At 40.4% G+C, this 12,284-nt stretch overlaps 1 protein-coding gene across 3 annotated transcripts in view; it reads right to left on the reverse strand.

Moving 5' to 3' along the window:
* Positions 1-12,284, reverse strand: part of KATNAL2 (katanin catalytic subunit A1 like 2) — an 829,719-nt gene that overhangs the window by 742,895 nt on the left and 74,540 nt on the right. For all 3 annotated transcript variants that reach the window (XM_044081877.1, XM_044081869.1, XM_044081884.1), the window contains one exon: positions 5,894-6,060. In XM_044081877.1, the coding sequence (XP_043937812.1) occupies positions 5,894-5,966 (73 nt within the window). In that variant the 5' untranslated portion in view covers positions 5,967-6,060. The remainder of the gene's footprint in view (positions 1-5,893; positions 6,061-12,284) is intronic.

Consider the following 12,284-nt stretch of genomic DNA (forward strand, 5'->3'; position numbering starts at 1 on the left):
CCCTATTGTTTGGAAATAGCTTTACCCTGAGCCCTAGAAGCAAAACTAACCAACAACTGCTGAGACTTCCAAAAGGGTTTAGTCCTATTTAAGTAAAATCTCAAGTGTCTGTGCACATCAAGAGTGCACAGAATCCTTTCCCCTTTATTCTGGGTGTTATTTAAGAATGTAGGCAGATGAATAGACTGGTTAAGTGACAGACTGGAAACCACCTTAGGCATAAAGGAGAGATTAGTTCTCAGAGAAACCTGGTCTGTATGAAAAATAATGAAAGGTTCTACTGCCACGAAGGCTTGCAGCTCCGAAACCCTTCTGGCGAAGTAATAGCCAAAAGAAAGGCAGTCTTCCAGGAAAGGAACTTTAAGTCTGCAGAGGCAGCAGGTTCAAAGGGAGGAAGAGTAAGCTTCTCCAGGACAAATTAAGATCCCAAGCAGGAGTAGGAGCTCTTCCGGGAGATCTAAGATTGCTAGCTCCCTTCAGGAACTATTTAAGGGGTGAGAAAAAATAGGTTGCTCAAAAGAAGAATGAGCAGAAATTGCTGAAGCACAAATCTTAATTGAAGAAAAGGAAAGTCCACCATTAAGCAAACCTGCTAGATAATCAAGAATGAGGGAAAGAGAAGGCTGGGAAGACTCTTCTCCTTTAGCCTGCCTCCAAAAGCAAAATCTCTTCCATCTGCATAGGATTTCCTGGTGCTAGGCCTCCTGGCCTCATGAAGAACTTCAACCACCTGCTGGGAAACATTTAAAGTATTAGCCAGGCAGTTAAATGCAGAGTTTGAAGATGAGGATGAAGAAACTTCCCCCCGTCCTGAACCAACAGATCTGGTACCAGGGAAGATGCCAAGGCTGAGCTTGGGAAAGGCTGTGAAGAAGGGGATACCAATGCTACTGGGCCAATCTGGTGCTATCAGAACAGCCTTTGGTTTTTCGTCCCTTATCTTTAGCAGCACTCTAGAAAGAAGGGCGGGGGGGGGGGGGTGGCATAAATTGAGAGTTGTGTCCATGGGAAGGACAAAGCATCCACTCTCCATGCTTTGTTTTGAAACTCCCTGATGCAAAAGGTTGGAAGGAGATGACTGGTGTGAGAGGAGAAAAGATCCACCTGAGGAGTGCCCCAATGCTGAGCGATGTGATAGAAAATGATCTTATTCAGTTGCCACTCATGAGGATCCAGAACAAGTCTGCTCAATTGATCTGCCAAGGAGTTTAGCCTCCCTGGAAGATACTGGGCTATGAGATGTATGCCCATGGAAGCTGCTAAGGACCATAGTTTCATGCTGTGTCTGCACAAGGGGTATGAGTGAGCCCCCCCCACTTGTTGATGTACCACATGACTGTGGTGTTGTCTGCCCTGATCAGAAGAGTCCCAGGGTAGAGTAGGTCCTTGAAAGCCAGCGAGGCCTGCTGCACTGCCATCAATTCTTTTAAGTTTAAGTGCAGATGAATCTGTTGGGTGCTCCAAGTCCCTTGTATGCCCCTGCCTTCCATATGTGCCCTCCCCCATGCATAATCTGAGGAGTCTGTGGTGAACGTCTGGCTGGCAGACCCTTGTTCTGAGAGGAACAGGCTGTTGCCCAGCAGAGAAACTCCAGTTGTAGACAGGGAATAAGGGGAAAAATCAAGTCCAAGTCCTGTGTGTGTTGACACCAAAGGTTCTTGAGGTACCATTGAAGTTTTCCCATATGCAACCTTGCATATGGGATCATCAGGATACATGAAGCCATGAACCCCAGTGCTTGCAGGAATTGCCTTGCAGAGAGCTGGGACATGCTTGCCAAGATCATGAAATAAGCAGACAGATCTTGTTGTTTTGTCTTGAGGGAGGAATACCATCTGGGTGGCTGTATTCAGACTCGCTCCCAGGAAAACAATCTCCCTTGTAGGAACCAACTTTGACTTCTTCTCATTGAGAGTGTAACCCAAAGAAGTGAGAATGTTCTTCACAAAGTCCAAATCCTTTTTTAACTGTTCTGGGGAGTTTGCTTGAATGAGACAGTCGTCCAGGTAAGGATAAATTTATATGTTTCTCTACCTGTAAAAAGCAATGGCTGCTGCCAGGCACTTTGTGAAAACTCTGGGAGCAGTAGATAAGCCAAAGAGCAGCGCAGAGAATTGGAAGTGTTGCTCCCCAGCCCTGAAATGAATAAACTGCCTGCAACTTTCCCTTACCGGGATGTGCAGATAAGCCTCCTTGAGATCCAAAGTTACCAGCCATGAATCCTTGCCCAGCATTGGCAGTAACCGTTGAAGAGTGAGCATCTTGAATTTGGGAATCACCAGAAAAGTGCTTAGAATAGACAGATCCAGAATAGGGCACCAGGTGTCCCCTTTTTTGGGTACCAGAAAAAGTCTAGAGTAAAAACCTAGGCCTGTCTGATTTGCAGGAACTGGCTCTATAGCCCCCATAGCCAGTAGAGAAGAAATTTGATTCTCTACCTCTGCCCTGAGAGTTCTGGGAATGTCTCGGTAACCTTGTAGAACAGGGAAGGTGTGAAAATAAAAGTTGTAACCTTGGTTTACTATGTTGAGTACCCCATTTGTCATCTGTGATGGTTGACCATACCTCTGCAAACCTGGCTAAACCCCCCACCCCAAGGAAACCCTGGGCCCGCAGAGGTAGGCACAAAAAGGCCGGAGTCATTGAGAATGCTTGCTTTGGAAAGCTGGCTCCCTGATTTAGCAGCAGAAGGACACCACTGTTTAGTCCTTTGAGGAGCAGAAGCCTGCCCTCTGGAAGATCTGAAAGCCCTAGGCCTAGAGCAACCCTACTTGCCAGGATCAGAGAAAGACCAGTTCTTGGAAGGAAAATGCCTACTAAACCAAGGAGGCTGAACCTGAAGGAAATCTTTTACAGCTTGCAAAGATTTTGCCTTATCCTCCAACGTTTCCAGTACCTCCTCAGCCTTGTTACCAAAAAGGTAGTCTTTGTGCAAAGGAACATCCAGCAATTTAGATTTTACAGGTTCAGAAAGAGGCTGCTCCCTAAGCCGAGCATGCCTTCTAATAATGGAACCAGTGGCTGCTGCTCTGCAGGAAGCCTCCAAGGTGTCAAAACCACAATGAAGAGAATGCTTATTAACCAGAGTGGCAGAATTTAGTAAATCTTGTAAGTCTTTGTTCTCTGACATGAAAGGAATATCCCAAAGCTTAGCCTTAATAGCCTCCAAAGTATGCTGCTGATACTTAAGCATGTGAAAAAGACAATTCACAGATCTAATGGCAAGAGTTGCAGAGGTATAAACCTTTTTTACCCCACCTATCCAAGGCCCTAGACTCCTTAACAGAAGGTACAGGGTTTTTAACAATAGTAGCATTAACACCCTTGGGACCTTGAGAAATAATCTCAGGATCAGCAGTAGGGTTTCAAAAAAGAAACTGATGAGAATCAGGAACCCTATAATACCCATCAGGTTTTCTGGGAGCAGGAGGAGCAGAATTAGGAGTTAAAGAATTTTCCGTGAAAATATCATCCACAACTTCCAAAACAGGAGGTACAGTCAGAGGTTTATGCTGTGGCAAATCTAAAAATTCCCAGATCCTCTTCTTAGACTGAGGGAAATCCTGACTTTCCCATTTAAAGTGCTCCATAAGAGTAGTCAAAGTATCCACAAAGGAAACATCTTCTGGAGGGGAGGCAGAGGGGATAGAATCTTCAGCATCAGAATCCTCAAAGCCAGAAAAAAGTTGAGAATTTCCTTCCTCACCAGCAGAAATACTGTAAACCTCAGAATCTGATTCAGACAAAACATCAGGAGACAATTCCCTAGTCCTCTTGGAAGGGGGGGGGGGCGAGAGCCCTTAATACAAGGGTAAGATCATCACCAGCCATCTTTACCAACTGGGACTGAGGCACAGGAGAGGAGGCCAATGCCCACTTGTGGATAGATTTGCGGCTGAAAGGTTTACTAGTAATCCGGAGGTACTCGGGAGGCCTAGCAACTGCAGAAGTCTGAGCTAAGGTGGTCGGTATGGCTCTGGTCTCATGTCAAAGAGAAGAGACGTCAGAAGCTGGTGCATGCATAACTGTTCCGGACCCATCTGAGGCAGCGACAGGCGGAGGGTCTGAAGACAAGATAGCAGCCTGCAGCATGGAGGACTCCATAAAGGTCTCGGCAGAGGCCTGTGGCTGAAATTCTTCGGACTGTAGGGACTGCGAAAGCACCTCACTAGCTACCGCTGGGCCAATGACCAATTTCACCAGTGCATCGTCAGCAGCTTTAACCCTAGGCCTGTCGCGGTCCTTGTCCTTGCGTTTTCTAGGTATATCCGAAGTCGGGAGACCAGAAGACACCATACCGATGAACTTAGGCCAGACTCCGAAATGCTTATATAAAATTTTAGCTCTACGGCGTATGGTACGTGAGTTGAAGGAAGCACAGAGATCACAGTTAGGGACATCCTGCTCAAGGCCCAAACAAGTTATACAATAGGAATGAAAATCACAATGCGGAATCAGTTTTCCACAGGCAAGACAGTTATTAACTTTATCTGACATTCATTAAAGCAAGAAAAGAGGATCCCCAATGGGATACTTATCTGAAGGCATCTTCAACTTGGTAGTCGGAATGCAGAAAGAAGGTAAACGGCCGACCGGCACTAGTGCGAATTGCATCTGCTTCAGGCTCCACGGCAAGAAAGACTGAGGAAATGGCGTCGGCCGCCTCCCTTTATACCCGACGTTCTGACATCAGTTTACAACCGATGGCAGCCGATGTCATATACCAAGGACTCTGGTATTCGGGCCGACTGAGGGCTACAGGGAGCAGGATAATCCATATGTTAGGACTGCAACAGTGAAACATGAATAACTCTTTTCAGTGGAGGGTCTGTTAAAAAAGCTCCACAGACAGAAAACATATATAAGTACATCACAGTTGAATGAACATAATTATGCTAAAGATGCGTCAGGAAAATATTTCATAGTTACATAAAGACATGCAAAAGTAAAACATATCTTACATAATAAACATATTACAATGAGTTAAACTTATTACAATATAAATCAGTTAGTAAATGTCTAAAACACTTTAATATTAGAATGCTCCAAAGTAGTAGCAGTGTCACAGGTTCCAAAGTTGTAGTTGTAATTTAATGTCATGCATAATCTCACCATATGGGATGAAAGCACTAAAATAAATCTGGTGAAATTATATAGCCGTCTGGTAGTGTGTGTGTGTGTGTGTGTGTGTGTGTGTGTGTGTGTGTGTGTGCGCGCGCGCACATGAAGGCAATATTGTTTGTTGAATTTATGGCAACTTCCTAATCTATTTTGCACAATCATTGTTGGTCCACTGGTCACTGCGGTGGTGGTGCTGCGGTAGCGTTGTCGCCTCACAGCAAGACATTGTCCCATTCGATTCTCAGCTAGAGCGTCTTCTTTGTGGAGGCATACGTGAATGTGGTGTGCCTTCGTTTAAGGTTGTGCATCAGGGCTGGTAACCCATGATGTAAAAATCCACTAACAATCATTAGCGGACTGGAGTTCCGCTGTGGCGACCCCTAACCAGGAAAAGCCGAAAGACACAAACAAATTGTTGGTCCAGTGGTCAAAAAGAAAAGGGGAAGTTCCGAGTGCCTTGAACAGTTTTCGCTTAGTTTGTATAAATAGTACATAGGGTTATAGCCTATTTTCAAGGTAAACCCAAATGGCCAGCCTGGTTAAAAAGGGAATGAATAAATAAATAGCTCTACCCTTCAAAATATCACTGGATGTTGACATTATCCAAAGGTGAAAAGCAAGTTGAGGAAAATAAATAATATTATGTTATATTTCACCAAAAATGCTTTTATGAAATGTACAGATAACTGAACATATGTAAACAAAAACAATATTTTTAATGTACATGACTATATAGGCATGTCTGAAAAAATACTACCAGAAAGTTACTTACCAGTATCTGTACACTTTTTGGTGATTTTGGGGTATCTCTGGAATTTGATATAGTAGTAGCTTTCATACTCCATTAGTATAGTTTCCAGATCTACATTGTCACAGACTTCAAAGCGACGCAAGCCTAAACTGGTTTCTTGTTCAAGAGCATTTGCAGCATCAATATACCTGGCAATTTTGATAAATAAGAAAAGAATCAGTTGCAGGAAAGGACAATAAATGTAAAAGAAGAAATTTTAAACTGGTTACCCACAGCCTTTGGGATGTTACAGTCTACCTTATAAACAGGCATAGCTGAAGATCTCAGAAATAATTCAATACATATCCAAAGAAAAACAGCTACACAAAAAACAAGCTCCATGAAGAAAGGAACAGCCCCCAAAGATGATTTATTTTATTGACACACGTCTGGTACCTAGGCCTCTCGCCTTCTAATGGAATGCTTTTCTAATACAATCCTGCCCTATAAATACATGCATAAAGTACCAATTAATTAACTATCCCAATTTACAAAAATTCATAGACTGAGTAATTGCACTTTTCTACATAACCAAATTCATACTGCAAATTTTGTTTTAAATTACTTTGTATCAAGCAATATAGTTTTCACATTCTTAAATACTATCTACATTTTCAAATGCATTATTAAATACTATATACATTTTTAAATACATATTGTTTTTCCATTTGTAAACAGTCAAATTGTTCTCTAAATTCATTCCATTGGGAAACAATGTATGATAATTAATAATCAACTTACTCTCACAAGTCTATTTAATTCTTTTTTAAAATTTCCCGTTACCAGTCATGCTAAAACACTGAAAAACAAACTACTATTTAAACCCTTGTGCTTGGACAAAAAATGGGTGGCTACTGGGCTTTCTAACCTTTGCCTCCTAACATCACCTAAATGTTCCAAAATCCGGACTTTGACCTTCCTAGTTGTTTGTCCTACATACCAGCATGTGGGATGACATCCACAGCCTATCACATAAATTACCCCACAGCTGTTACAATTGTAAAATTCATCGTCCCTGTAAAGTTTCCCATTAATTTTGCACCCATGTAAATTCTTAACCCGGTTACACACTGAACAATTTCCACAATGGTGAGTGGTCACTATTCTATCCACCATACCATAACCTTCTTATTCAACAGTTCTTTGAGATTATTATATCTCCCATAAGAAAAGACAATGCATTTTGGAAACAAAAAAACAATAGAATTGTCTTCACTCACAATTTCCCAAGCATGCCTTACTATCCTTTCCAAAATAGGGGAAAATTCAGAATATCTGGTGATGAAAAATAATCATTACCATCATTCTTATTCATAACATCTCTTCACTATATGCCCATGATGACCTAGTATGACCCTCCCCCACTCATTCAAAATCTTGTCCCTCGCCTTCTGGAGCACCCTCTCATCATAAACTCTGATTCGTAATCTGTCACATGCCTCATTTAAACAAACCTTTTTGTACCTTACTTCAGAGGTATTATTAAAAATCCTTTTAAATTCATCATATGGCAACGACTCAGTTAGGTGGGGAGGATGCATACTAGTGGCATACAAGAAATTATTAACAGCCATTGGTTTCCTAAATGGTCTGTGCAGAATCCTTTGTTTAACATCAACATACAAAATTACATCTAAAACTGGAATACTATATCTGTCTGTGCTCCAAGTGAATCTTAGACCATGTGGATTATTATTAAGAACCCATAAATTCCACAAATTCCTCTTCACTACCTTTACAAATAAACAGCAAATCATCTATGTATCTTTTGTAGTAAATTACATTTTTCACAAAATATTCTTCCAACACCATAAATTGTCTTTCAAAATCCCCTATATAAATAATAGCATAAGATGGGGTGAAAGTTGCCACCATCAATGTGCCCTTCTTTTGTAGGAAGAAGTAATTTTTCCATTTGAAATAATTAGGAGTTAAACAAAACTCAAGAAGTACAAAATGTTGAATGGGGTCCTTCCCCCAATCTTTTGGCCATGGCTTCCATACCCCATCTATCAATGTTAGTATACAAGGCAGTCACATCAACGGTTCCCCAAAAATAATTTTCTTTCCATTCAAAATTAGCAAGATCTTGACACACTTCCTGAGTATTTTTGATATGGGACGGTATCGTAGTCAAATGCCTCAAGATGAAAATCTAAAAAAATACTGACATTTTCCAAGAAAGATCCAGTTCTTGAAATAATAGGTCTGCCAGGTGGGTTGGAAAGCTTTTTATGGATCTTGGGGATGGCATATATAAAAGGATGCCTAGGTGTCTTAACAATCAACTTCTTCACATTCTTACTCTTCAAAAAACCTAGCCTTTCCCCATGTTCCAAAATCTCACTTAATTCTGCTGTAAACCTTTGTATGGGATTATATTGTAACTTAGCATAATAACCTTCTTCAGGCAGTATTTTCAACACCATTTCAGCATAATGGCCATTGCTCATTACCTCCCAATTACCCCCTTTGTCAGCCACTTTAAAAACAACCCTATTCAAATTGGACCGTAATTCCTGTAAAGCCTGCCATTCCCCTTTACTAAGGATATAGGAACAGAAATTCTTTACAAAATTACCAAAACAATTTTCTACTTTTTTACATACCAGATTTTCAAATACATTTATAGCACTACTTAATCTGGGAGGCATGAAAGTACTCTCTAAAACCATCTTGAGCATATCAAGATGTCCATACCCAGTAAAAAATGGTTCTTGTTCAACATTGGACTCAGCATAATGACCCATGTTCCCATCACCAAACTCCACACATTGTTGAGACATTTCAGTGTCATGAATACTTAAATTGAGGAAGTCATCTTCTTCAGAAGACACATCATTTGTATTCTTTACACTTGCATTATCTACATCAACCATGGTTTACTGTTTAGCAAGAAAAAATACCTTCAGATGTAATTTACGGCAAAACGTTTTGACATCCAAAATAATATCAGCAAAAGAGGGAACTCTAGTAGGAATGAATTTTGCCCCCCCTTAAAAGTACTTTCTCAACATACTCAGAAATGCTCACATTTAACAAATTTTCAATTCTTGATTTTCCCCATTACAATGAACACTCTCACATAACTCAGAAACTGAGTTAACATGTTCATAATTATATAATATCTTCTGAAATAGAAGCAAAAAAGTTTAAATGTCTGTCAGATGTAACCAGATCATGGGTACAGTCTTACTTCAGTCTGTTGTTCTTTCCACGTGCCCTCTTCGGTCGTGCTTGCTGCTAGACTGGCTGCTGCCCCCTCATAACATTTTTTGATTGAGAAGTCTCTTCTGAACTTGTTTCCTCAAAGGAAACGCTTTTCCTACCAATGCTCTGCTCCCCAGAAAACGCTGAGTCAGACGCCATATTCCGTTTCCCTGATCTCAAACTGCTTGTGCATCCCCTATGTAAACGAGCATAAACCAAATTCTTTTCAAAGTCATTTATGTCCCAAGACGGTTTCTTTTTCTTACGCTCTATAACACTTGCCTCAGCCTTTTGAACAATTATATTAACATCACAAAAAAGCTTTTGATACCTTTGGGGGGAGATTTCCCTTAATAAATTATTCTGTAATGAAGTAATCTCCCCCCCCCTACAGTTTATCAATACTTCTAACATTCCTCTTAATGAGTATCCATAACCAGGCAAGTGTACAGTCCAACGAGGCCTATCTCCATTCAGCCAAGAGATCACTCTCTTCCTCTGTGAAATTTCCAGCTGGTAAACAATCAATATGAATGCCCCTTGGAGTAATGTTAAATGAAACATTTCTCTAGCAGTCTAAAGTCATAAAAAACAGTTACTTCCTTTATTATGAGCCTCTCCAATGACTGAAAATTTTCCAATTCACCATTCTGAGCAGTGGAAGCCCAGGGATCTTCAGAAGCCAGTCTGAGTTCACGATCACAAATCAGGTCAGCAAACAGGGTACTAGATGCGGTACCTGATGGTTTAGTGGTCCCCATTTTCATGGAATAAATGATAAATTAATTCTATACATATCCAAAGAAAAACAGCTCCACAAAAACATAAGCTCCACGAAGGAAGGAACACCACTCAAAGGACAAAATTATTTCTTTTATTGACACACTTCTGGTACCTTGGCCTCTCGCCTTCTCATGGAATGCTTTTCTAATACAATCATGTCCCTATAAATACATGCATATCAAGTACCAATTAATTAACTATCCAATTTACAAAAATTTATAGACTGAGTAATTGCACTTTTCCACATAACCAAATTCATATTGCACATTTTGTTTTAAATTACTTTGTATCCAGCAATATATTTTTCACATTCTTAAATACTACCTACATTTTTAAATGCATTATTAAATGTTAAATGCATACTGTTTTCCCATTTTTAAACAGTCAAATTGTTCTCTAAATTCATTCCATTGGGAAACAATGTAGGATAATTAATAATCAACCTACTTTCAAGTCTAATTTGTTTTTTTAAAATTTCCCATTACCAATTAGTCGTGCTAAAACACTGAAAAACAAACTACTATCTAAATCCTTGTGCTTGGACAAAAAATGGGTGGCTACTGGGCTTTCTAACCTTTGCCTCCTAACATCACCTAAATGTTCCACAATTCAAACTTTGACCTTCCTAGTTGTGTTTTTTGTGGATCTCAAAAATATTTCCAACCAAAATAGTAAAATTAGCATATGCTGGGAATGACGTGATATCTTCTTTCTCAGTATGTTCTTTTTGTCCCGCCAGAAGCACTACAGTGCTATTGCAATTTTTAGCCATTGTACAGGACTACATAAAGGCTACACATGTTTTGTTAAACTTTAACTCCACACTGCTACTGTCTTGTTTTGTTTCTATATATTGCAGCATGCTGTGTCTAGTAACAAAGATCAAAGGGTTAAAGCTATGAGCTGCTATTGGTGACATCCCACATTTCCTGAGTCTGGTTTCCTCAGGGTCACTTGCATACTGTGGAACTCGAGCAAGTCGGTTTTCAATATCTGTATTTTCCTGGTTAAAAAAATGAATATCACATTAAAAGGAATGCATAAATAAAGCGAACTAGTCTGTCCACGTCTACGTAACAAGCACATAACAGCCTTAACAAGGGGGTACTTTTCTATTAATCTCTTCATTTGTAGATATGAAGCAATCAGATTGTTTACCTTTTATTTAAGGACTCCATAAAATGTCACATTTCACACATTTTCAAACAATACTATTAACTCAGTAAGAGGCTGTCCGGTTCGATTCTCAGCTAGAACGTCTTCTGCGTGGAGACATGCGTGAACAGGCGTACCTTCGTTGAAGGTTGTGCGTCAGGGGCTGGTAACTCGGCACGTAAAAATCTACTACCAATCATTAGCGGACCGGAGTTCCGCTGTGGCGACCCCTAAGCAGGAAAAGCCGAAAGACACAACAACTATTAACTCATAGCATGTAATTTTTCTAAGTAAATTTCTTTTGACTTTCTTTTAATAGTTTCTCATATACTCCTTTACTGCACATAGTGAATTCTCTAAACAATAGATGGGTATTGCATTGTATTAAATAGTTTTCTTGCATTTTTTTAAATTTCAAGACAGTACATGTTAAGGTTTTAAAAAAAATTGTCAGAATTTGTTTAGGGTTAAATATTCTGTTAGTACAGCCAGCTCTGGTGGTACAGAGGGATACGCCCAGACTACGGCCCAGGAAGCCCAATTTCAATTAGCATCTTGCATATCTGATGCAGCTGGTAGGGTAGGATTTTGTCTGCCCATCCTGGGTGAGCGCAGGGGACAACAGGATGCATACAGCCATAATCCCTCACAGATGGTGTTGCTCTATGCATCCTGTGATGGGTTTTTGGCTCATGAAGTGAGTTCCTGGTGGTAGCCTACATCACAGATTATAAGGGAACATGCAAACGATACTGTGGTACCCTGCGGTCACACAGGTAGCTCATTCTCCAACTCAGATGGTGTGGTCAGGATATGCAAATGCCTTCACTGCTGGAAAGCCAGTTAAGGCATAAGCAACCCTCATGGCCGTCTGTGTGATGGCCACTCCAGATTTGAACCTGGAAATGAAACTACAAGTTACCAGCTAACATGCTGTCTCCCTTCTTTTCCTGACACTTTCTAACAGGTCATGGCTATCTGATCCATTGCCATGTTACTATGCTGCAAAAGCACCAACATTAGATACTTAGGCACAACTGATGTCACTGTTTACCAGTGACCACTCATCAACTGCATCTGGATAACTGTGAAGAGAAACCATGCTGTGAGATTTTAGAATGGTTTTCTCTTCACAGGTTTTAAAATTAATACTGGAAGAACACCAGGTAGTTACATTTACAGACAGTGCTATAAATGAGATGCTTTTATTTTAAATAATTAATCA

The sequence above is a fragment of the Protopterus annectens genome, chromosome 1.part1 (assembly GCF_019279795.1).
Source record: "Protopterus annectens isolate FY-2018-M chromosome 1.part1, PAN1.0, whole genome shotgun sequence".
NCBI classification, from domain to species: Eukaryota; Metazoa; Chordata; order Ceratodontiformes; family Protopteridae; genus Protopterus; species Protopterus annectens.